Source organism: Neodiprion pinetum, chromosome 6 (assembly GCF_021155775.2).
Source record: "Neodiprion pinetum isolate iyNeoPine1 chromosome 6, iyNeoPine1.2, whole genome shotgun sequence".
Taxonomy (NCBI): Eukaryota; Metazoa; Arthropoda; class Insecta; order Hymenoptera; family Diprionidae; genus Neodiprion; species Neodiprion pinetum.
The window spans coordinates 7,453,146-7,479,014 of NC_060237.1; the positions used below are offsets into that span (position 1 = coordinate 7,453,146).

At 35.0% G+C, this 25,869-nt stretch overlaps 5 protein-coding genes across 10 annotated transcripts; 3 read left to right on the plus strand and 2 right to left on the minus strand.

Annotated features, from left to right (window-relative positions):
- Window positions 1–14: 14 nt before the first annotated feature.
- On the plus strand, window positions 15–2,718 carry LOC124221811 (WD repeat-containing protein 55 homolog). The gene is made up of 8 exons (XM_046632138.2): window positions 15–332; window positions 479–637; window positions 717–909; window positions 1,022–1,204; window positions 1,302–1,375; window positions 1,466–1,632; window positions 1,741–1,958; window positions 2,099–2,718. Exons 1-8 carry the CDS (start codon window positions 305–307, stop codon window positions 2,358–2,360), a joined length of 1,284 nt encoding a protein of 427 aa, XP_046488094.1. The 5' UTR covers window positions 15–304; the 3' UTR covers window positions 2,361–2,718.
- Window positions 1,516–11,293, minus strand: Sra-1 (Cytoplasmic FMR1-interacting protein Sra-1). 2 transcript variants are annotated; one of them, XM_046632120.2, is made up of 18 exons: window positions 10,189–11,293; window positions 9,582–9,810; window positions 9,321–9,500; window positions 9,033–9,214; window positions 8,400–8,924; window positions 8,091–8,295; window positions 7,620–7,965; window positions 7,348–7,518; window positions 7,158–7,240; window positions 6,848–6,916; window positions 6,171–6,244; window positions 5,675–6,080; window positions 5,394–5,593; window positions 4,793–5,322; window positions 4,597–4,691; window positions 4,196–4,434; window positions 3,902–4,049; window positions 1,516–3,757 (listed from the first exon to the last, which is right to left on the minus strand). In XM_046632120.2, the coding sequence occupies exons 2-18, from the start codon at window positions 9,789–9,791 to the stop codon at window positions 3,545–3,547; spliced, it is 3,876 nt and encodes a 1,291-aa protein (XP_046488076.1). In that variant the 5' UTR covers window positions 9,792–9,810; window positions 10,189–11,293; the 3' UTR covers window positions 1,516–3,544. The 2 variants fall into 2 exon arrangements, with proteins under 2 accessions (XP_046488076.1, XP_046488077.1); XM_046632121.2 differs by lacking the exon at window positions 6,848–6,916.
- Window positions 11,294–11,438: 145 nt separating this feature from the next.
- On the minus strand, window positions 11,439–19,767 carry LOC124221804 (FHIP family protein GI14169). 4 transcript variants are annotated; one of them, XM_046632122.2, is made up of 12 exons: window positions 19,311–19,767; window positions 18,908–19,124; window positions 18,594–18,832; window positions 18,263–18,514; window positions 17,857–18,007; window positions 17,141–17,386; window positions 16,419–16,466; window positions 15,204–15,371; window positions 13,771–15,075; window positions 13,499–13,697; window positions 13,092–13,248; window positions 11,439–12,946 (listed from the first exon to the last, which is right to left on the minus strand). In XM_046632122.2, exons 2-12 carry the CDS (start codon window positions 19,055–19,057, stop codon window positions 12,784–12,786), a joined length of 3,078 nt encoding a protein of 1,025 aa, XP_046488078.1. In that variant the 5' UTR covers window positions 19,058–19,124; window positions 19,311–19,767; the 3' UTR covers window positions 11,439–12,783. The 4 variants fall into 4 exon arrangements, with proteins under 4 accessions (XP_046488078.1, XP_046488079.1, XP_046488080.1 ...); XM_046632123.2 differs by having other exon boundaries at window positions 18,594–18,805; window positions 19,311–19,766; XM_046632124.2 differs by lacking the exon at window positions 16,419–16,466.
- On the plus strand, window positions 18,449–21,978 carry LOC124221813 (adenosine kinase). 2 transcript variants are annotated; one of them, XM_069137247.1, is made up of 5 exons: window positions 18,449–19,286; window positions 20,394–20,567; window positions 20,681–20,951; window positions 21,158–21,427; window positions 21,563–21,978. In XM_069137247.1, the coding sequence occupies exons 1-5, from the start codon at window positions 19,234–19,236 to the stop codon at window positions 21,761–21,763; spliced, it is 969 nt and encodes a 322-aa protein (XP_068993348.1). In that variant the 5' UTR covers window positions 18,449–19,233; the 3' UTR covers window positions 21,764–21,978. The 2 variants fall into 2 exon arrangements, with proteins under 2 accessions (XP_068993348.1, XP_046488100.1); XM_046632144.2 differs by lacking the exon at window positions 18,449–19,286 and adding an exon at window positions 19,780–20,118.
- Window positions 21,979–21,997: 19 nt separating this feature from the next.
- On the plus strand, window positions 21,998–23,858 carry LOC124221815 (zinc finger matrin-type protein 2). The gene is made up of 5 exons (XM_046632147.2): window positions 21,998–22,139; window positions 22,349–22,569; window positions 22,657–22,730; window positions 22,865–23,010; window positions 23,069–23,858. Exons 1-5 carry the CDS (start codon window positions 22,128–22,130, stop codon window positions 23,210–23,212), a joined length of 597 nt encoding a protein of 198 aa, XP_046488103.1. The 5' UTR covers window positions 21,998–22,127; the 3' UTR covers window positions 23,213–23,858.
- The last annotated feature ends 2,011 nt before the right edge of the window (window positions 23,859–25,869 follow it).

The following is a 25,869-nucleotide window of genomic DNA, read 5'->3' on the forward strand; positions in this document are numbered from 1 at the left end:
TATTACATTTGCTTGGTTCGTGCAAGCTATACTTTCTGCAGTTTCACAATATACTCACACGAAGATGTGAAAAGTATAGAAAGTGTAGCTAGCACGACAAACCCACTGACGTTGCGGGCCATTTCACACTTCGAAACATATTCGAGACGTGCGGATAAGCCATTCTTCCATTCGCCAATCTATCGAATCGTGTTTGCTCATGTTGAGGTTATGTGCGAACTCGTGCATAGCATCAGAATAACCGACAGAATCTGGATTTATTGTAAACTTTTTACGAACACTCAAGAGTAACTAATTTCGAAGTATGATTGTCAAAATGGGTCGACTTAAAGGTGAGTGAAATATTGAATTTATGACAATAGTGTGAAACTATCGTTTCCAGGTTATGATTTCTAACCTCATCTGGAAAATAATAGTAAAGCGTGCTCAATCCGCTAAAATGTCTTAGCAGAAATCTGACTCCTTGTATTTTATGCAGATGATTTTCTGGGTGGTGATGAGAGTAACAGCGATGACAGTGACAGTAGCTTCAGCGATATGGATGATAGCAGCGACAACAGTGGGTTTGATCTCGACGATTCCGATTCAAACGATGAAGCAAATGATGCAGGACCAAGTGCATCTGTTAATATACCGGGTAAAGGAAATACATATAACGAATGGAATATTTTGCAATATTTATCTAAAACAGAAAAGTACAAGACTACTTCTTATAGGTGGAAGCGGAGACGTCCTGGCATTGAACGAGGATGACGAAGAAGATGAAGTTGTCAAAGCTATATTAAGATCTAGACAGCCAAATAAAGATCATCCTCCAGACATAAGGCTGGAGGATTTCATTGCTGACATATCTTTTCATCCTGCAAACAACTTGATAGCATTAGCTTGCATGTCGGGTGATGTACTTCTGTTCGTAATTTACTTCAATACTTACAAATTTTGAGATTCTTAGCAGGAAAAAGTTTAAGTTTTATCACTTCATTGGCACATTTAAACTTACGACTTTATTTCTGATTTGTAGGTATAGATATACTAACGAAGCTACTGATTTAGTCTCTACATTGGAATTACATATAAAGGCTTGCCGCGATGTTGAGTTCAGTGAGGATGGTAAAATTCTCCTGTCTACTGCAAAAGATAAATCTATCCTCCTCACAGATGTAGAAACTGAAAATCTTACCAGGCTTTATGAAAATAGCCACGAGTACGTTGATTAGAAACTTTTTACTTTAGTTATTCATTTGTAACTGTAAATATTGTATATCACAGGATTCTAATAATAGAGTTCAATTGTATTCTAGGGATCCCGTGTCCACATTGACTGTAATTGATGAGAATCTATTTGCCACTGGTGATGATAATGGGACAGTAAAATGTAGACATAATTATTTATTCATTTTAATGAAACTTAGCATGTTTTTTTGTACTTATCAAATTTGCTTATTTACCTAACCCGATTTTCAAGTATGGGATATGAGGCAAAAAGGGGATTTGCCATTATTTTCCTTAAAGGAAATGGAAGATTACGTCAGCGCCATGGTTACAACTAGCGAAAAAAAGTATCTTGCTTGTGCTAGCGGAGATGGTTCCCTGACGACACTGAATATGACTGCTAGGAGAATGCATGTTCAGGTACAGAAAATGTTTCAGTTCATTACAAATTTATCTAAAATTGCTGTTTGAATTAACATCTATTTTATAATAAAGTAAAATAACGCATTACAATGCTTTTGATTCTAGTCCGAAGAGTATGAGCAGGAGCTAACATGTCTTGGTCTGTTTAAATCAGAGACTAAGTTGCTGGCTGGCGACAGTAAAGGCAGAATGTATGTATTCAAGTGGGGTGAGTTTGGACTGCACTCAGACGAGTTTCCTAGCGTGACTAAAAAGTCAATGAACTGCATGGTTCCCTTAACTGAAAACATTGTTGTCACTGCTGGTGAAGATGGCATACTCAGGTTAGTAAGATTGAAAAGTAAACATAATTCCAGAATTGAAAATATGAAGATGGATACTTACAATTATTATAAACATAAGGAATCTACTGATTATGCAATTAATGCAATAGACGTTACATTATTTAATGTTCAATTACTAGAGCGACGAATTTGTTTCCTTATCATCATTTGGGAATTGTCGGACAACACAGTATGTCTGTGGAGGGAACAGATATAAGTAACGATGGAACACTCATCGCATCTACCTCATATGACAATGATGTTAAGTTTTGGAATGTCGAGTACTTCGAAACATTAAATAATGAAATGTCAAAGAAAGGCAGTGGAAAAAAACAATTAAAGCATAATTTACCAAGCAGTAAAGTCAATAATGCATCAGACTTTTTTTCTGGCTTGTGTTGAATCTGTTAATATCAACGGAGTTTCGAGAAAAGGTATTCAATGATTTTTCCTTCACATATCTCTTAAATGAAAAGTAGTCAAAATATATTCTTATGATCATTTTATTATGTACTTGCGTATACGTTTATAATATTGTAAAAATGTTTGCCAAGCTACTATCGTTTTCAATATAATGGGCTACTTCTTTTATTAAAAATTTCTGATATCCTAATTATTGGAAATTTCTATTTTATAAAAATATTTAAAACTCAATTACGTAATTAACATCAATTATTTTCTTTAATTGTCAGCTCAGATCGCATCAAAGTCGTCTGTAATATTTTCACAAATCTTGTACAATATGAATTCAGAACATAAATTAATGAAAAAATATGTACTGATTTGTAGACTGAAAATGAACGACTCAATGTACAAAAACTCAAATGCAAAGTTGAACGTGTATAAACCATAATATAAATAAATATAAACGACAGAATATCGAAAACATCCTTCATACGATTATTTTAATGCAACATATTCGGAACTCGATATTTTACCGGTCTTTTCGAGACATTGAATTAGTGACAATCAACATCTAAGTATTTGCAACATCAAGTAAATCAGCCATAATCAATGTACCAATTTGTTTTTGGATTTATATAATAGTTTAATATGCTAATTTAGCTAGATTTTCCAACAGTAATTTTTATTATATTTTAAAGATATTTTTCTAACATTACGATTAAATCTTGCAACTCAGATTTAGGGTACTCATACGCAGTCATGCGGAATAAATTGAAGTAAGCTGCAGCTTTCGAGGTTTCTTGATTCTGTGCTGAGTAAACTGAAGCAAACTGTTTTATGTTAATCAAATATTCCATATATCTAGAGACTTATACATCTGCTACATTTATTGGTCGCTATATGATAACTCAATTGCTTTGTGGTGGTCCGTATGGTGGGTTAAATTATTCATCTTAAATTATAACGGCACAGCGTAATAATCTGCTATTCGACGAGCTACATAATCTTTGCAATTTTTTCTTTGTGCATCAACTGTGGTTGATGATAGTTTAGCTAATGGAATTCATTTTCTAAACCAGTAATACTAAATTAAAATATTTTATATTAGTTATATAATAATACCATATCTAAATAAAAGTAGATTTTTGTGGATGATTTTCTTATATCATTCAGACGGTATATTACTGGTGATTCATCTGGCGTAAATATTCCGGGGCATGATAATGTTGCTGGGTATGTGCAAGGGATGGATGTATCGGTGGTGGAAAGCATCGGACATGTTCTACACTAGTTGCGTCACTGTCACCACTCTTAAGGTACTTATTTAGCACTGCGAAAATTTGAGAGTTCAATACTTGAAACCGTCTGATGCGATCCACCATTCTCTTCAAGTGCTGCAAGAGACAGTCGATGTCAATATGATAGTAAAGTACCCTCGTTTTTATATTCTAATTTAATTGCCAGTGTAATATTGGATTTAGAGTGTGTAAAAGTTTGACCTTTCACTTAAAAATTACAGATGCCAACAAAATACTCACAATGCCCTTGACATTTTCATCTTTCCCGTCGACACGTTGAACTCGTAGAATATGGTAGCAGAAATCTAAAGCTTCAAATCTCCTTTGTTGACCCAGAAGGATTATCATAGCACATCCAGCCCAGTGTAAACCTTCCCCGAAGAGTTCCCTGTGCAATTAATCATTTATGAATTTGGGTAGTTGAGGTAGGCCTAACTATTTATAATTTGCAAATATCTCTGTTTACTACAATTATGTCGAAAGAATAGATCTTTAAATTGTTTGCATATTTTTAGATTTTCAATTGCTACGTACTCCACTGTAAATTCTGTTTCTCCAACTGGAATGCAGTACACAAACTGTAAGGCACTCCAAAGTCTGTGGAATTCAGTACATTCATCTACATTCATCACTCCGTTTGCAGGTGGAGGTCCTACCCAAATAGGATCATCCAGAAAGCTGCGTAGTCGACTAAGAACCACCTCAAAAATTGACAAACCGCAACAAAGTCGCTCCCTTGTTAGTAAATCCCCTTCTTTCGCAATCATCGCTTGCTGTAACATTAAAAGATAGAGTTACCTTTCATGGCTATTGTCTTTGGTTACGTTAGCAACTGTCTGCAGATGCATGTTAAAGTAAGCCACTCAAAATACTAGTTTATTATCCGCTGTACGCGAGTTTACGTTTCTTTACTAAAGATACCAGTATGTTCGAACCTTAGCAGTTCCAAGCTCTTCAACGTTAGGGACAATTTGTAAAGCTGCATACTTTGCTTCCAAACGTTTTTGTTTAGTTTCTGGTTTTTCACCATCTGAAATAACGTGAGAAAAAAATCAGACGCGAGCAAATGGAGTTTACAATACACATTTACTATTAGTCCTTAAAAATCAGATTCAAACATATATACTCTACCTTTGCAATAAGGGCGAGGTAATATGTTCTGAAATGGTGCTGCATGGAGCAAGTCGCAAACTTCTTCTTGTGACAAAGCTTGCTCCATTAATAGACAGAATAATATAGTGTTGCCAAATTCGCGAAAGTTGTGAAACAGTTCAGTCTTTGCATCAGGATACTGAACAATGTCGTTCAACTGGGCATGGTAGTAGCCTAAAACACCTGGAGATCCGTAATCATATCTCGGGAGTTTACACACTTTTGGCATTGCTTCCATTAGGGTCTTAGTAAACTGCAGGAGGTTTCCTTGGATGAGAGATTTCACTATTTTTAATAATTCTTCCATGACTACAGCAATCCCTTGATATCCAAGAAGTTTGCACATTGTACGGAAGTGGTATGAGCCAACAAAGCCCGTGTATTGACCATACTGAGTGCTATATGCAAGATTTAATTGTTTACTGCCCCATAAATAATGGTAAGACATCATAGGTGGCTTATCTCTGTGCACCGGTTGTGCAAATTGAAGACCTCGACATTTGACAAATCTGTTGAAGGAAATACGAAATAATGACAACATGTTCGTAAGGTAATATTCGCAACATTGATATGAATATACCTATTTGTGGCAGCATTGTAACAGTAATTTGGCAAGAAGTCATAATTTAGCTCCCAAAATACGTGAAGAGTAATTCTACCATATGGGGCAAGAACGTTGTGATTAGCTTCTCTGAACATTGCATCATATTCATCCAATGCCAACCATTTGCTCAAAAGTTTATGAGTGAGGCGGTTGACTTGTAGCAAACCTTCTAATTCCTACACAATAAAAAGTTTGGTATAAAGAGCAGTCGATCAGCTAGAAAAATGTGATAATTGACTCGCAAAACTTTAGCTTACCACAACACCTGTAATATCACCAGATTCGAATTTGCTAACAGCCAAATCCAAAGATTTTTGCATATCAGCATTGATTCGTTGTGTGATCAACTTATTGAGATCAATGCTTCTTCCTAACAGTTGTACATGCCGTTGTTTTAATAATGTTTCATATCTGTTTGCTCGAGGATATGGCAGTAAGTAAGCCCCAAGAGCAACGCATTCAACGCGAAATCTCTTATCAAGCAAAATGCTGGCTGCCAATTGCTTGTAATGAGCGAAAATTTGTTCACTTAGCTTGTAGACGAATTGGTCAAAGCATAGGTTTACTTCTGCCTCAACTTCATCATAAAGGAATTGCTTTCGAAATATTGTTAACGCGTATAATGCACTGTCGTTGTACAGATCCAAAGGGTACAATACGAATCTGGAATTTAAAAGCATGAACAGTTGACGTAGGTCAATGATTAATTTCAAAGACAAAATCTACCGGAAATTTTACAGTAATCTCACTCACTCCATCATTGAAGGTTCTTTGCTTCTAAGAATATGGTCAGTCAGGATCCATGGCATCGACATTTCAATCGGGAACTGGAACATAAAAATTCATTTAATTTAACTTTAAATGGTGTTTCTAATCCAATGTTAGTAACATTTTGCACACAAAATAAAAGAAAGATTAATTTATAGTGGCAAAGACAGCACAGCAACCAACACGAAATGATGCAAGCTAAAAAATCAAGATCTACGTCCAAGAATTATTGTGTAGAGCCTTGGCACAGTACGTATTATCATTTCATTTAAAATCACTGTACATTATAATATTTAATGTATGTATACGGAGTTGCAGATGAGTATTCAAATTAATCTATTTTTAAAATCATCCACTTCGTTATACCTACTATTACCTCAAATAGCATAACAATCACATTACTTGTTTGGATAATTCTTCTTGCAGTAAACTTTTGTTAATAGAAATAAGATACCATGAACGCATGTACGAAGCAGAAAATTTGATCAAGCAATCACCCATTTTGAGTCAGAGGTATAATAATTGGTTTATTCAAATTAAATTACTATTACTTATGGTATTTCCCAGTGAGGCGTGCAATTCCAACAAAAAACGGTACTAGAAAACGAACGCAACAATAACAATAACGTAGCTACAACAGATGGTGGTTACTTGGTGTGTACCTGAATGCGTTTCTCCATGGTGATCAAGTCGCTGCATTCTTCATTATGCTGATGACGCACTTGGCATTTCTATTCATGAAATCAATTACACACGGTTCTATTTGTCTGATATAGTGAAGGTCATGAACATCTACTAACATTGAATATATTGTGTAGGTCTAGTGAATCGATACCAGTATTTTATCAACTATAATTAAACAGAATGGTGACTGACTCGTTAAAAATAGTCAATTATGGCACGTCGGCTTTCAAATCGCGTGATTAATTATTAGGTCTTGTTATATAGTAGTTTTCTAATATTTATGTTTACCTGAATCCTCCGGCCCATGGTCATCTCAAGGTAGAATTCACGGTACCAGAGTTGTGATAGATCACAGCAGTTCTGCAATGACTCTGGAATAAGAGTTATTAATTGACAGTAAAAAGGTAAAATGATAACAATATACGTTTTGTAGTTCAAAATATGAAATGATACAGCATTGTATATACGAGTGACTTACCGCTAAAACTAAGCAAGTAATTCCAGTAAAAACTTGTTTTATGAAATTGATCAATCTGCACGAGATATTGCCCATCTATATCCTTTCTCAGCGTTCTCTTACCTCCGCTCTTATCTGCAATTAGTGACTCCAACATCGTACGTACCATGTACAATTGAGTCGATGATGGACCTTCAAACAATTCGGAATAAATCTCATTAGGTGTACAATGGCCACGAATCAATATCTTAGTAATATTTATAATTGCAAAAAAATGTGTGAATCAAACTTACCAACATTTCTTCTTGGAACTTTAATGACAAAACCATTGTCTGGATCTTTTTTGCCCTTTAAAGCTGGGTCAGCTACAGGTTCAACGCCTTTTTGCCAATCTGCACAAGTCTCTCGGACCGATACAATTATACTTCGAATCAAATCTTTTTTATTCTTGGTAGCCTTTCTGAGTGGTTCTCTTAAAATCAATTGTACAAAGTCCTGTAGTTCAGCGTAAATGTTTCTGCGTATAGCATCGATAAAGACAGTTTCCATGCGAGCCATCAGAACTTGCAGGCCCTTGATCATAGCTATAACTTCAATCAGAGCAAACTTTTCTTCATCTGTGTAATTGTATCGGGTTGCCTACAGAAATTGAACTTGTTATTCATTGACCTTGCTTGGATTGCAGGTAGTCGATTAATTATTAATACGACGGTTGGCTAAGAATGTGAAACATATTATCAATTTAATTTTAGAACTTTACCAACCCGTTCATACTCTTCAGCTTCTTGCGGACATTCTTTATTCATGTGATGGTCCGTAGGATGAAGTAATTTCCAGCTATACAGTTCTGTAACAACGCTGGTCCACTGCGATAACAGTTGTAATCCTCGCAATGCCAATTCAGCTGTTTCTCTATTTTCCCCATCACTTCCACACTCCTTATACGTTGTTGTTACTTCATTACTGTACCTGAACAGAAAGTTAAATGGATTATTATAAATACAAACGTAAGTATGAAGACTTTCCAAAATTGAATAATCGTGTATGTTCAGTGTTGATATTATGAGTAATACCTCGCCAATTCGCTGATGTATTTGACGTGATCTTCTCTGATTTGAGGAAGGTGTACCATAAGATCTGCTTGTGGACTCATACTGTTAGAAGAAGATGAAAGTGGCCATTTTGAAGAGTCGAAGTGCTTCGACCGTTTGATGTAATTGAAGGGAGCAATTTGCATATCTCCAAACAGTGGTACGACCTCCAAGTTTTTAAATATTCTATCAATCCTGTCTAGTTTCAACTTCTTTTTTTGATCCAACTTATTAATGTTACACAAGTCACTGTCCATCAGAAATAACCCAAAGCCCATGACCTTAACAAGCATGTGCTTTTCATTTGGTGTTAAATACATCTTCGTTTCGAACATGTGTACACAAATATTAACTACATCTGCTAGAAGCTCTTCATACCCAGCAATTTTCTCTAGATTTTCTTTTACGGTGTCACGAATTTTATTTTGCGTTGCCAGAAACAATGACAAATTCTGAGACTCTTGAAGAGTTTGCGAATCAGTCATTACTTTCAAAAACTGAGCAGCTCTGAAATAAAATAATGTAGTTGGTGATGCAAATAAATTGTTAATATTGATTAGAGATTGTTCTCAACTTTTAACTGTTTACTTTTGCTTAAAGTATATATACCCATACCTTCTGTACGTTGAATAATCATTCTTAACACTCGATTTCATATTTTTTAATTCATCGAGAACAGCAAACATATTAATGAATTTTCCAAGAGTTAGTAGGTATGCTTCAGAGACAAAATCCTTTCGCTTCTCATGGTGACACAAGCGCTTAACTTCAGCAGAAAACCTTTCAATAGCTTTTCTCTAATTTAACAAAGATAAATATGATTATAACTATTTTCCATTTTCATTTATGATGTATATTAAATTTGTAGCTTCTGTATTTTAGTTAGGATAAAAAATCACCCACTTGAAAATACATAAAGTTCAGCAACTTGTTCACTTCAGGTGCTAAGACCTCAACTGTTTTCTCATATATTTCAACACGATTTGGCTGCTCATTGGATTTTGGTTGAGGAATTGCTCGAGAACAACATCTCCAGGTATATAACATTACCGCATGCTCTAGACCTTCTTCGAGTAGTTCGTTCTGTAGGTAAAAAATAAAGAAAATAACAGTAATTATCCAACTATTATAGGGTTGATCATAATGTGAACTGAATAAATTTACCAAACTAGCGTGTACAGTTGCCTCTTCAATGTACTTGGCAATACCAGTGACAAACCCATTTCTATCTTCAAAATTTGTATCAAAATTAGCTTGATAAACAACGGAGCACGGTTGGGCTTCAATGCAAGGCTGCTCATCAGGCAGGGTAAATTCGTCGAGTACATCGACATTTGATAAAGCATCAGCCAATGTTACCTTATCGGTAGCCATTGCTGTGTTTTGCTATAGTCTAAAATTGAATTATAAAATAGGTGTAAAGCGTCAAATCGAAGGATTTAATATGTGTAAAGATTGCAGCTAAAGATTGCGCACATACAATTTCGGAAAAGTAGACTACATAAAATTTAGGTAGAACGTAGAGATTATTGTATTTTTTAATAGCAAGTTTGAAATACACTCGAATTATTTAACAGACGATCTCTGTTTACTCTTGGGAAGTTCAGTAAATGTCCTCTTTGTTGTCGAGGTTATATTTATAAGATGAGTAATCAAACAAGGAAATGAAAGTGGGAAATAATCATTTGGTTAACGTGATTAAAGACAAGCCAGTGTCAGGTATGTGAAATTTTTTATTTAATATTTCACGAATTTTATTCATAAGACATACCTTCACAATAATTTGTCACAGTTGAAAAAATTGACAACAAACGTCACCCGACAACTCCACCCCAAGGTAAAGAGTACTCAAGCGACTTCTGGGAAAAGTCATTGTTCCATGGGAATTTATCATTCCTACCAAACCCTGAAAAAAAAAGGCCCACGCGTAGCTGCATGGTGAAATGTAATTTAAACAGAGCAGCAGGAAGCAGTTCTACACGGACCGTTGGTGAGTATTGAAATACAGCTAATGATAAATATGGCACGGGAAGGAGGAAATTGATAAACCAGAACCTAGAGTTGGGTAAATTTTAAAATTTATTCGAAAGTCTTTTAGACGGATAATTAGATCTATATGTATAATAATAAACCTCTATTCTATATTACAAATAATTTACAATATGGATGACAATATAATTTTACAATTTTCAAAAAATTGCACATATTTTTTCATTTTTTTTTTTACCTGGCTCGGTTTCGATAGAGAATTCTATTGACTATTCATTCATTCTCGCACCAACAAATTAAATAGCAATAACAATTACGTTGAAATAATAATATAAAAGAAAAGTTGAAATTAATAGAATCTACAATGTTCAGGGATATCTCCAAATTTGTTATCTACAACTCGCTATATAAATATATATGTGTACTGCAGTTATCAAATTAATATGAAATTGTGTGCGCATATTAAATGATGAGGTAAATTAAAAAGTGAGAATATTTTCCAATAGCGTGAAAATTAAAAGAATCAAAAGTAATAAATTAGGAATAGAGAAAATTAGAAATAAACGTATATTCAAATCAATAATAAATGAATTCATTAATTAATTACTATTAAAATGTGCAACCTTAATAATATCACATTGAGAAACGTTACATGTGTGTAATTATAATAATAAAATGCGAGAGATAAAAGCGTTCCAAAAATATGGCTTTGATATCATCAAAGTAAATTTAAAACTAAGACCATGTTTTTCAAATTTCACACACCACAGGTCATGATGCTCATAGACTCATGAATTGCCCAATCAATATCGTAGATATATGCCCTACAATTTTCATGTATCTAAAAAAAGCATTGAATCTCTTTTAATTGTAATGTTCAAACTCAACGACTAAGTCTCATTTTTAGGATCTATTAGATTATCTTGGCCACGTGTGTTTATTCTTGCTTTACTAAATATAACTTTCTTGTTTGGTTTTCAACTACTCAATGAACATTGCTACGCAATCACCAACTGGTACACAGATAGAATCAAAATTTCACCAATGTACCTTGTTTAGCTCTACTGCTGGTATCTCAGAATTGATACCCACACGATAAACTGTTTTTTTTTTTTTACAAAACTACTATGATCAGTAGTTCAAAATATGAAACATACAGACACGTGTTCATGTTTCAAACTTTCGTAATTAATTACATTCGTGATGGTTGTCATATAGTTCGATCCGTTGCACTTCTGGATATTTTTTCTATATACTGTCTAGTGTTAATAGCGGTTTATAATGCGTACCATCGGCCTCTATTCACACATCACACAATTAATGGCTAAAAAACTATTATTATCAACTATAGACAAAACCTAGTACACTCTGCAAACTATAAGTACAAATATTTGAATAACAACAAACAGTGTTGGAACAATATATCTCACACCCCTTGCACGTGCGTGGAAACAAAATAAACGAAATCAAACGAACCAGCAGCATGGTTTCAAAGTTGTATGTACACATTATTTTCTATAAGTGTATGTAGACGGATAATTGTTAATTAGGTTCTGAATGATTTTCGTTGCAATGCACAACAAAAAATTTTCCTGAAAATTTATTCCGAATAAAATCAACAAAAACTGTTCTATATTTGCGTTACATTCCCCAGATATGGTCGAAAAATATCGCGATAAATGGCAAGAATCGTTAATAGGTACATCAAAGTAGATTTTTTAGTAACGATCACACTGTCACTACTGAAAACTGTAATATTATAAAAATGATTCTGCTTAGGTGATATGGTTTTCGACTAAAAATATTAGATATAGTGGCTTGAATTTGGCTCTTTAGTTTTATGAATTCTCTGTTGTGATCCGTTCGTGAATAAAATATACAAAAAAACAGTTTTACTGTACTTTCCGGAAAATTGTTTCAAATGAAAAAATTTACTGCTTGCATTTTTCGAGTGAATTTCTGTACTAAATGATTCCACAATTTCGTCTATAAAAAATTATCAGTAGCTAAGGCTCATGCAATGTATCAGTTGCATCCACATTTGGCTGAACAGATCGGAGCAGGAAATTCATTTATACTATTATCACCTATCTTAGGTGCTTACTTTCTACAGGGAAAACAATCAAATATACGATTTGGAGAATTTCCGATACTTAGGAATCAGAGCAATAAGCTTTACACCCACACCATAGAGTAACGCGATTATGTCCGACGTGAAAATTCGATCTTAAATTACTTTTAAATAATCAGTGCGTCACATACATACAAGTATACCGTAACCCTGTTCGTGAGAAAAAAAAATATATGTAATGAGCATGTATCGTTATTGCATCGTTATCAGAATATGGAGCTTGAGTTATAGTTCAAGTTAATCATTTCATAGCCTGAACTCTGGACCATTGGTTAAAGAAGCTATTGCATGCTCCTGAGTAATTGCTGCTAACTCTTTTAGCCACTCGTCTAGTATCACTGCACACAGAACAATATTCTGTACTGGACTTATGTCTTTCGGCGACTCCCATGATATCTTTGTATGGTATCTGCAGAGAAAAGAATAATGAATTTCATACTTTCATTTGTGACTGATAGTGAATATAGAAAATAACATTTTTACCGCACGTAGATTCAGCATGACTTATTTTTTACCTTTTATGTACCAAATATAATGATTATCTCATAACATACCTGGGCCCAGAGTTGTCACCGGAAATTTCCAATTGGTCCTCTGAAATGCTAGATGGCTGACTGATAGAACCAGATAAACTACTCGGTCCAGAATTCCCACTTGAACGTTTGAATATTTGTGACAAGGATAAGGTCAAACTCCTCCGTTTTGGTTCACCTTTTGAAGATAAATAAATCAAATATTTATTTCTTATCCTATTTTTTAATAGAGATATGGGTGGTTACATTTTTATCATCAATCATGACCTGATGCTTGAGTAAAGCTTGTAGAAGTATCGTGCAAACTAATTTACATACATTTGAAGACTTACATATGACAATACAAAATATTTTATAGAAAATGAACAACATGCAAATTCAAAACTAATTATTTCCGAAATGCGAATGGAATGCTTGAAAAATCTGACCTCGTGTGAATGGTTCACTCGCAAAGGAGTTTCGTCTAGGAGTAGGAGCCTGAGCAGAGGCTTCCAACGCATTCTTTCGAGCATTCACCAATCTGTCTTCTCGTCCAATTAAAAATGTTCGAGCTTGCTCAACCAATTGGTGAATATCGTGGTAGCGAGAGAGAAACTGGTCAATTTTATGTTTCAGTGTTGCAAGAACCTAGAATTTAAAATACCTTTACAGTTCTCTGAGGAATATCAATGGCTACATCAAAATGAAAGTAGCTACAAACCTGTAATAATGATCGAATACTAGGCTGGAATACAAGGGAGTGATTCAGTAAGAAAGAACGTAACAATGGCTGTGGATAAATTGCGAGCCTGCTCAGAAGCCCAGTTAAATGTAAATTTACGTATACACTGTTATTTGTCATGCATTCTAGTTTTCGTAAAACGACGTCCAAGAATATTCCAACGTTTGGTTGCCCATTAAAAATATCCTGGTGATATGTTGAGCTATCCTTACTTTGTTTGCTTGAAATTGATCCCTCGTTAGTTACATGGTTTATATTTGTTATGCCGTGCAGCTGTACAGAAGGTTCTATGCTCGATATGGTTTCAATTTCTTCATGTTCACTTATCCTGTCTTCACTAGGTTCATTGTCTGGTGTTGATTCTGAGGAACCTTTAAATGCAAAGCTTTCGTAACCACTGCTTTCACCTAAAGATAAAAGTGAATTCATTGCGGTATTTGACTCATCAATTCCACTATCTGAACCTTTTTTGTCCAACTGTAATGTATCGTCAGTATGTTCTTCAATCATTCCAACATCCTCATTTAATAACTCGGCAATATCAGCATCCAGTTTAGCTTGTTCTTCAAACGAAAGTGTTAAATTAACATTATCGAGTTTTTCTTCAATAGTCGGTTCACTAATATCTTCTTTGCATACAGTGACATCTTCTCCAGTGAGCAGTGATTCAATATGATCCAAAATAATTTGAACTGAAGAATCTTTGCATATGTTGCTTTGTACTGTCGTATTCTCAACCGAATCCGCTGGCAATTCTTGATTACTTTCAATTCGTTCAACTGTTCGTTCGATTAGAGTGTTTTCCTCAGGTAAAATTGTTGCACTACTGGTATTACTCTCATTCAAAGTTTCCCCATCATATTGCGACGACCAATTAGAGCATGCTCTCTGACAATTGGCTATTTTCTGTCTAGCATCACATAAATAAGCGTGATAGTTTCCATATAAGCTCTCTGACAATCTGGCTCCATAATTAATTGGTACTGGCAAAGATTTAAAACTCTCTGGACCGGAGGTTGAATTATTTAGGTGAGAGATTCCTGCTACATTGGGTAAGGAATTTGGAGATGAAGATGTAGCGCTACCTGTGGTACAACAATTTGGTGTGAGACTTAGAAATTTTTCTGCTGCTCGACCAAATGGATCTATATCTCGTAATCTTCTTCGTTGTGATATCATTATGTGAGAACATGGAGTTAGCGCTCCAAGGCACAATTCTAGCATAACGTCTTCGCAATTCAGCTCAACCAATGTTTCAAATAGAGCCAAAGTGACTATGCACAGCTGTAAAATAAAAATGTCATATGTAAAATAGTTATTTTTTTTTCATTTTTGCGATTACAGTGTATGTAAGTTGATCAAATTCGTGGCAACAGTGGCATTGTTTAAACGTTACTGATTGCAACTCTTACCCGTGATCTTGAAGATATCCTTTGAATCAGACTATCTAATATTCGACATTCATCATAATTATCTTCCAGTAAAAACCTGATCAAAGACCGCAGTAAACCTGGTTCAGTGACTGATCGTAAAAATAAATCAAAGTAAGCTGTTGCTGCAACCAGTTCATCCACAGCAGTCTATAAAAATAACATATTACATTTACATGCAGAGTAATTTTTCTTCAAGAATCTTTACAGTAAATTTCAATATTAGTTGAATGTTTCGGGAATTACACAATGAACCTCAGTAAAAATATAAAAGTATATCACAATCCACTCATCATTTCGTATTTTGGAAACTGGTATGAAATAGGATTTTCAAAATATTTTCATTTAAAAAAAGCTGTGGAATTTATGTGGTAAAAGAAGGGTTGCGAAGAACTCACATACAAAACTTGATACAAAATTCTGATCATTGATATGTTTACCACGCAATAACTCTTATGTGGTACACAAATTGTAAAAGCACAAACAGCATTCGGACAAAACAATAGGGCAACAATTTGTGCCTCTAAAGCTCTAGAATTATGATGTGAAAGTACATTTTTCATGGGTGTATGAGATGAGTGTATTATAAACACGTCTTGTTATTAACTAGAACTGAAGGAATAAATAAGTGAATGAATGGAATCAAACATGAAACTGAATTTAGCAGCCTGAATGGGCACGCAAATATGAAAAACTTCTTTGCAATAGGAAGTAGTTTTACATACAGTATAGTTTCAAGTCTATGATTCAGTAAAAGTATTAGATTCTCGGAAACGAGATTTCACAAAATCTTGATCGTTGGGCTCCACTGCCTCATTTGTATCAACATTAGCACATTAGGCTGCCAAGTCTCGCAGCTAGCTTCAGTTACGCAAATGAAATTCATTCATCTTACTGCAAATATTCTACTTACAAGCCGCATAGTAATAAAAATGGATGTGACATTTTCAAAAATTTCATTACATACGGAATAGTAAATACATCACATAAAAGAACGTGCAAGAACTCATAGTGTAAAAGCAAAGCATGTGATACATCAAGTGTTAATAATTGAGTATAGTTACAACTGTAATATCTTTGAACAAATCAACATGATGTATTAGGTACATGTGATTGCGATTTGTAAGTTTAGTCACTGGTACTTAAGGTCAAAAAGAATAGGTGATTTAGTGTTCGAAGTGAGTTGTTGGTACTAACCCAGTGTTGCGGTGCATCTAGCTGTTCTATGGTCAAGCCGAGAGATTCCTATGAGCACCCAAATAAGAGTCACCAGATAGCCACCGACAATCACAAGCCAATACATGAATTAATTCACCATTCTAAGCATTTATTAAAAGTACCGTCCACTATTTACTATTTACAACGCACGCACCTCCACCACCACAATCACTATTATGTTTGGTGACAGATTCAATATCACAAAATTCTCAGCATATTTATTTTCGTTTCCGTTGGATATATATATATATATATATATATATCGTATATATAAATAAATAACGACATACAACAGTAGTGGTGCTTTCAAACTACTTTGTGGTTTATGGCAGCTACGAGGACTTTCAAGCGTGTGAAAAAATGCCAGGTTTCAATGCAATGCGATTTTAATTTCATACAAGCTTCGATATTCGTTATTGTCTTCTTTTACCACAAACATTGGCTGCGGTTCTTCAATGCAAAGAATTTACAGTTACTTTAATAATGTTAGAAAGCATTATCATAATATTTACAAAACTTGTAATATCTGAAACCAGTTAGTTCAGGTTTGAAGTCCTCTATGGATCTGATGACTGCAATTCACATAAATTTTATTGATACAACAAGTGCAAACATTTGAGCACAATGATTACTGTTGTGCATGTAGAATTTACAGAACTGATTTATTTTTTCAACTTTGAAATGCACTATTATATGCGTACCTGCAGTAACGCTGGCCCCATTACAGGTAGAAGGAATCCTTGGTAAAGGAATTCAAGTATTTGTTTCTGTACTACGGGGTGAGCTACTTGTGCGACAGCATTGCAAAATTCTAACGAATTCATCAGCTGCATCAATGCTGGCATATCATTAACATCGTCTGGTGTTAGTCTGTGCCAATCCTCAGTCTCGATATCCAATTTTCTGGGTAACAATGAATATAAACCACTCAACCCTGTGGCTAGTACCTATAAAATTAAAAATATAATGATATTAACAGAAATTGATCATTTATCATGTTACAGGAAAGAAATTTCTTTATAGTATACAGATTTATTCATGTAAAGAAAATATTTCCGTTCAAGGTTGCTTTGAATTTTCTCATGGTCTTGGATAGTAATTGTCATGAGGTTTAGGCTTGAAGACATATTTTGCATAATACCCGTATTATTTTCGCGTCTGTATCTCTTACACCTAGCGACATGGTTTCAGATAACTGCATTAAAAAGATAAGTGCACGCGACCACCTGTTACCTTGACAAACGACAATGAGTTGTATTTGTAATGTATGCCCGGTAATGGTGTCAACTACATGTATCATCGTCACTGCTTGTTAACACCAAGGGCAATTATCAAATATAATGGTTGGGCATGATTGTAGTGAAAAGTTTTATGCTATTGTTATTGCAAAGTTATCACAGTTTTTTAAACAACTCACAGGACAGACATTAGAGTGATCGGCAATGTAGAATCCCACTTCATCATTCTTCTTGGAAAGAGACATACAGAGTAACATTGCATCTCTTGCCTGTTGACCAACACCACCTTCCTTATGAATGTGTGGGATCAGTAGTGTAAAAATGATGAATCTGAAAATTAAGGTTGATGTGAGAATTAATGAGCAAAATCCTGCCTTATTTTATATTCATCATATTTTGAGTCCATATCAGTTTAATCAATTTTTCCTGTTCTGCAACATCAATTAGCTGATAAGAAATAATACCACATCGATGAAATTGAATTTGGGGAGTTTGTAACAGTCCATTATATGACTGCATTGTAATGATTAGCGAAGTTTGAAATCAAGCGTAATGAAATAGAAATTTTTTAAGTTTTTTACTCACTTGCTTTTTCCATTGGAAGATGGATGAAAGAAAAGATCTAGTAATGCCATATTTTGCATCAGCGCTATGCATAATTGGTTCAATAATACTACTAATTTTTTTTCTACTTCCGGCAGCATCACATCATCTGCACATTGTTCCAACAATCGTAATAATGGTCTTGCCACAGGCTCGTGTGCCAAAAGTGCTCCACTGTGCGATACCAGTAGCTCATAAAGCTTAAGTTGCTCTAGCCAAACTGCATTGTTGAATCTAACGAAGAAAAACAAAATACCAAAAAGATAGAAGCAACGAATTTATAGTTCTATGAATCTCTCATAAGTATATCTACCTTCCTGTGTGCAAACTCCACTCGTAAAGCTTGTCAAGTAAGTTTTCGTTCAGCAGATGTTCAAGGCATGGTGAATGTGTAGGAGTAGCTGTGCGTCTGTGTTCGTTAGGTGGAGTGGCATTGCGAAGTTCGAGCAGCAAAAGTGTGACCATCTGATCGACATGATTGACAACTCCGCGAACATCGTCATGACTCGGGATTCCAGTGGGCGGCTGCAAAACGAAACATGATGTAACTAACTACAACAAAGAGAGGGAGTCGTTAAATTTTCTCACATCTATACTACGATTGTTTTAATCTTATTCCTAGCTTACCTTTGTCTGTAAAATTATGTCATGAGTCTGTTGCCAGTGTTTGCGAAAACTGTCGTAACAAGCTGTAGGATCAGCATCCTTTGGGGGAGAATCCCTTGATCGCTGCCTGCTGAAGTTAGTCCTCAGAGGACTGTTTCTCAACCAACTCATCACGCGGATTAAATTCCCATTTCAACTCAGAAGCATGACAGCTGGTTTTCAGACCTCTAAGTGCTGCCTGAAGTGGGATATATAAACCTGATGTGAGGCTTGCATGCTTTGTTGGTTAAATAATTGATGGATTTTTTTCTCGACTATGGTTGTCCTACTTACGAAACTAAGGAAATATGCATAAATATCTACGCACATGTAGACAGGTATACGTGGGTGATAAAAAAAGGTGGGACGATAAAGTAATACTTACATATTCGTTTTACCCGTAATATCTTCGACTCTATACACCTATACAGGTTTCGGTACATTTAAACTTTCGAAATCTCGAATCCTTCGTTCGATTATAATTTTAAGTGGAAATAATGGATTGTCGTATTGCCTCTGCGTCTCGCAACTATTTTTACGAATCCGCCATGATTGTTTCTTCTGTTGAGAATATTTTAATCGTCGTCATTCATATCATCCTCGATTCTTGTTTGTCCCCTACTCGTTCACAACGATCACTCTCATTCATTCTTCTGTTTTCTTCCGATTATTTTCTTTCACGATCGGTGATTAATACTCTATTTGTTATCCTGAAAGCAGCCGCTTGAGCAACATACAGGAACTGACGAATGGTCGGTACAAACGTCAAATATCATCGTACGGTTATCGCAGGAAACCAGGAATATCATTTCTATTTGCACACACAGTCACGTCAGTTTAGGTAAAGCTAGGGTACAGCTAGAGGTTAGGTTGGGCTAAACTGACTGCTGAATCTGTTAAAGTATCATTCGACCTAACCTCACCCAAGCAATCCTAATCGCATTACGTGTCCTGCTTGCAGTGTACCCGTTGATTTACTGTAAATTATTACAAATGAGTGACGAACGATTACTGGCCGAGGCCATTCGATCTTTGAAAACCCCGGCTATCGCAGGCTTCGGCAATCCGTTGTTGGACATATTTGTAACATTGAACAGCGATGATATGTTGAATAAATATAGCCTAAAAGTCGACGGAGAGGAAGAACTACCCGCAGACAAAATACAACAACTTATCAATGAACTTCCTTCAGAGTTAATGACTATCTCAATACGAAATAAATGGAAAAGAAACAGACACATACAGCATCTGCACTCAATTTCTTTCATTTTCATTACTCACATATCTTTCACCCTAGTAGAATGAATACTAGTGCTCTTTTAGTTTTCAAGATCAAAACAGTGAAATGAGTACGAATTGAACTATTTTTCAATTGTTCGATGTAATGTCTAACATTCAAATCATTTACGTGAAATAACCACATAGAAATAACTCTTCGAATATTCAGTATTTAATTATTAAATTACAGATCAGAGCAAAATATCAGTCCTGGAGGCTGTGCTCAGAATACAATCAGAGTTATTCAATGGTTGTGTGGTGGACAGAGTGGACCGCAACTGGGATTGTTCTGTGGAGGACTTGGAAATGATTCTCGGGGGAAAATACTCCAAGACATGGTTCGAGCAATAGGAATTGATGCTCGGTATTTTTTTTATCTATGGCATACGACCAGACTTAAATTTATGAATTGCAGAATACATCTAACAGTCTGATTTATACTAAGGTTCTAATGCCTGATTCTTAATTTCCTCCTAGCTATGCAATTCACCCTGATCTACCAACTGGTGTTTGCGTATCAATGGTAAAGAGACCATGGCGGAGCCTCGTAGCAAATTTAGGTGCTGCTAGTGTGTATACTTTGGATAATCTGGCGCAGCATGATTTGCCGTTAAATTCACTGAAAATAATTTATATCGAAGGATTCTTTATAACGCATAGTTTTGACGTTGCTTTGGAGTTGGTAAAATTGGCTCGAGATAAGGGTATTACTGTAGCATTCAATATCAGTGGCGAATATATCTTCCAGGTTACGTTTCTATACTTGAATAATGTGAAAAATTCTATTAATTTTGTTGCTAACCTACTAACAATACATTTTATTCCATTGGAAATCTTTTCGACAAAGCCTAAATTAACTTGGAACTTGTTGTAAATAGTTTTGTACTGATATAAAATTACAAAAAATATAGTATATACTATTCTCAAGACATTCAAACTTCTATATTCTTTCAGGAGCATCAAGTTGCCATTTGTGATATGGTTGGTTTGTCCGGAATTGTATTTGGTAATGCCAGAGAGATGACAGCTTTGGCTCGCGTATTAAATCTCCAGTTCAACAATGTTCAGGAGATCCCATTCCTTCTAAATAATTTGAAAAGGGTCACAGTTGGTGCATCTAGTAAGAATGATGGCAACTGGTTGTCAGATGAGGGTATCATTGTGATGACTCAAGGTGGAAAATCTCCTGCCATCGTCGTTTGGGGAGAGGGTGAATCTGCACAGGTACAAATTGAGGATTTTAATCCTGAATGATAAATGAAAGAATTTGCAATAGCGATGTAATAAATTTCAATCTTAGAATAGTGAAATTACAGGTAAATGAATACAGCTTGGGTTAATATCTAGATAACGTTTCAGGTTCTACCCGAAATTCCTGAAAACCCTGTATTGGATACAACAGGTGCGGGTGACTCATTGGTGGCTGGTTTTCTGCTCGGTGCTTTAGTTGGACGTAGTCCAAAGGCATGCTTGAAATTGGGCTGTAAAGTAGCAAGCATGATCGTTACTAGAGTTGGCGTAACCTTTCCAGAATCAATACCGGCCCATTTACTACAATAAATATACAATACAAAATTGGAATCTCTTCAAAGCTATTTGAACTTTCATCTAACAAAATAAATAGATCTAGTTAATTTAAAAATTTTTGACTTCATTTTTAAATTAATTGCCTGTGTGTCAGTCGATAATAATTCCGTGATACATACCTCGTGCTCTAAGGGGGTATATCACTTGGTGTTTTTCTTTTATCAACGCAGTTATGAGTTTATCTCTCGTTCTGTAGATGGCGTTACAACTAAATTGGCTTTAGCTATACTAGTGGAAAGTGAGGAAACATCAAACAGAAGTGAACAGAAGTTTGGGTAGGAGCCTTAGCTGCAGGATTATTTACGTGCGTAATAAACGTTCAGCACTTATCGTCACAATGTCCTCTACGGTGAGTAAAATACAAATATTTAATAATAAAACGCAGAAAATTAATCGTACACACATTTTTGATGGTATTCTCTTACAATGAACGATCGTAACCTCAAAATTCGACAAACAACCTACGAAGGGTATGATAGTTTGTTAAAATTGTGAACTTTACTGTATTTTGATGTAGTATATCGCTTCATGGAATATTCCATAATTTTTTTATTTCAGCGTCCTGACGATCATCGTCGGAAGTGGAATAGGGAGGAATATGAACGTATTGCGCTACAAAGGCTTCAAGATGAGATTGCCGAAGAGGACTTGGGTATTCCTAAACAGCCAGCGGTTAAAAGAGAGCTGCTCAAACAGCGTGATTACAAGGTTGATCTTGAATCAAAACTTGGAAAAAGTGTTGTCATCAATAAAAATACACCATCATCGCAGACTGGAGGGTAAATTTTTCAAATCTATTTGAAAACTTTTGGCGATTTATCACAGTAAATATTTTTAGTTCTTAACATGCTTTTTCCTTTTTATAGATATTATTGCAATGTCTGCGACTGTGTCGTTAAAGACTCCATCAACTTTTTGGATCACATTAATGGCACGAAACGTAAGTTTACAAATTTTCATTTATTATGATAAAAGATCTTCTCAATTTGTCGACCTACATTTTAATCAACATATGTCCATTATTCCATCTTATTTCCCTTCATGCGTAACTAATAATGTAACTCCCACTTACAGATCAACGTAACTTGGGAATGTCCATGAAAATTGAACGCTCATCATTGGATCAAGTTAAAGCGAGGTTCGCTCACAACAAAAAGAAATTGGAAGAAAAAAAGAAAGATTACGACCTTGAACAGAGAGTAAAGGAATTGAAAGAAGAGGTAATTATTGTTTTGAAAAAGTCGTTATCGGTCAATAACAGATTATGTTTGTTCTCAGGAAGAAAAAATCAAGGAATATCGAAAAGAGAAGAGGAAAGATCGGAAGCGGAAGTTAGACGAGGCCAATGAGGACGACGCAGGACCTTCTGATGAAATGGCTGCAGTTATGGGATTTTCTGGCTTTGGCTCAAAAAAAAAGTGAGATAAAAATAGTGAAATTGATATGTTTCATTCTCTACTTGATGCGCGTGTAATGAACATGTTCCCAAAGTGTACACGGACGACTAAGATGAGTTTGACATCTTCAAGTGCAATTGTGATAACTCAATTGTCATGTTTCTGTTGGATGCTCATAGGATGAAAATCTGCGTTTGTTTGACCAGGTAAATTACATTGATTATAAACTATAATTTCTCATGAAGTGAATTATTCGTATTCTTCTTAATTAAAAAATTAAATAACAGATATATGAATAACTGCATGTCGTATATTTTCGGAAGTATGAACTGCGAGAAAGAAGCAACATTTATCGAATGTACGTATTATAATTTTATTTGCAGTGAACATTGTCGGTAACAAATTAATTCATAAAACGTGTTTCACTAGAAAGTATACCGTACAGTGAAAATATAGAATAAATACAAATTAATGATATTTAACAAAATGAAAGTAAGTGAATAATAATTTTACATGAATAAGTTAACCTGTTATAAAGCAAATGAGGATATGAAAAAACAAAGATTAAGATTTTGATTGAATATCAAACATACTGCCACATTAGTTTTAATTGGGATGGAAAGCTTTCACCTTATAAACTTTGTCATATTCGCAAGAATAATTGGACAACATTTTTTCTGGACTTAAAGTCTTTTCTACCCATGTTTCACTGTTTATATCATGACGTCTACGTTTTCGCGGTATTTCATTGGTACCTAGATAGTCGTTGCTAGTCGTAGCATCTATTTTATGTTGATTATCTAACCATTCTCTCACAAATGCTTGTACATTTTTCGAAACACTTGAAAAACTGTTGGTGGCAGAAAATCTGCTGGTACTGTGGTCTGAAATATTTGAGTTACAGTCACTTGTTTCAGGAAATGGATCTATCGATAAATGCTGGATTTTTGGGAAACTATTTTGAGGTATGTTAATCGTTGTAGATGCTTGACACTTTTCTTCAGATGTGTTACAAGCTCTGATCACTTCTGTGTCAGTAAAATTCTGATTTTGATCAGAAACATAGGGTCGCTGAAGATGATGCTTTGTTAAGCTGAATGCAGCAATATCTTCAAGTATTGCAGGTTGCTTCGGCAAGTAAAAATTGCCTAGGTGTTTTTTTTCACCGACAAAATTTTTAGATTCGTACTTAGGACTGTAGGTATAGTTCAACTTAACAGGTGACCTGTTTTCTAGTTCTGATTTTTGCTCTTTTATAACCGAGTTGCAGATCCTGGATGAAAATTTCATTGTATTTTCATCTTTCTTTCGAATCAAGGAACGCTTTCTGTGTGATCGCAAATACATGGCCTGTGTGATCTCAAAACTAGAGTCCTTAACTTCCGTGAAAGGCTGACTCTCCTGTTCAAAACTCGTTGTGGAATTTTTAGATGATTTGATATCAAATTCAATAGAAGTAAGTGAAATAGAACTGATGTTAGACAGCTGGGACCCGATGTGTTCTGAGTCAGTGCTTAACGATTCATTAGGTGGCTTGTACAAGTGAAAACTTGTACATCTGACATTATCCACCTCTGCATATTTGGTAACAGAATTTTTCTCAATATTCTTGAATAAATCACAAAGTTTGAGATTCTCATCTTCACTTTGATTTATTTTGGCACTTTTATAAAAGGTGGATTTATGATTAGTCAGACTTGGCATTAAACCAGGTTCATTTTCTATGAATTTGTTTTTACTTGTATTTTTCTCCACGTGTTCAATTTTACGTTCTATCAATGCTGGTACAAAATTTTCTTTTTTTGTTTGATTATCACTAGCACATTCTGACAGAGCGACCTTCGCATGAGAAGGTAATGAATAGTTTCCGAGTTTAGGTAACTCAGTAAAATGGCTTAATTCTTGTGTAGAATCATCTGAGTCACTTAGGCCATCTGAAAACATTCTTGAAATTGCATTACTGTAATCAGATTTGTTGTAGATCTTACTTTTCTCGTTCTTTGCAAATAACCATATCGAATTTTCGTTACTAGTAGTTTTTTGCGACTGTTGCTTTTTCAGAGCAGTTAAGGACGATGACGTTGACTTTGAATTTGCACCATTTGATGCTAAAAAACTAGTGTGAGCGGGCAGACTGCAATTTTTCATGGCTTTCCCACAGTACATTTGCAAACTCTCGTTTATGCCTTTATAGTTACTGCCCATTTCCCATCTATCGATGCTGCCAACAAACTTTTTACTCAAATTGTCTTTTACAATTGATGATACAGTCGTCTTTTTCTTACTCTCGAATGTCTTGGGCATTTTTCGAAAATATCCTTAATTACTTTCCGTCTGTTTTGTTACCGGTACCATTCAGTATTGTTTGATGATTTATATCTGTTGACATAACACGTATGTAAAAAATTAAGTCATATTGGCTTTTACAATGCACAGTTAATAATTGGTTGGAATATTTTGTCGGTGTCCTTTCAATGTTAATTCACAATTGATAATAATAAAATTCATTGACGTTTGAACTTATTTTATATATATTCTAAATTCTTATACACTTATGTGGCGTTAGAAATTACGAAGCCGAAATAAAATTTCCATATTTGTGCACTTATTAATGAATCTTGGTCCCGGATATGTGTGTATGCGCGCGCGCACACACACACACACACACATATATATACGGCA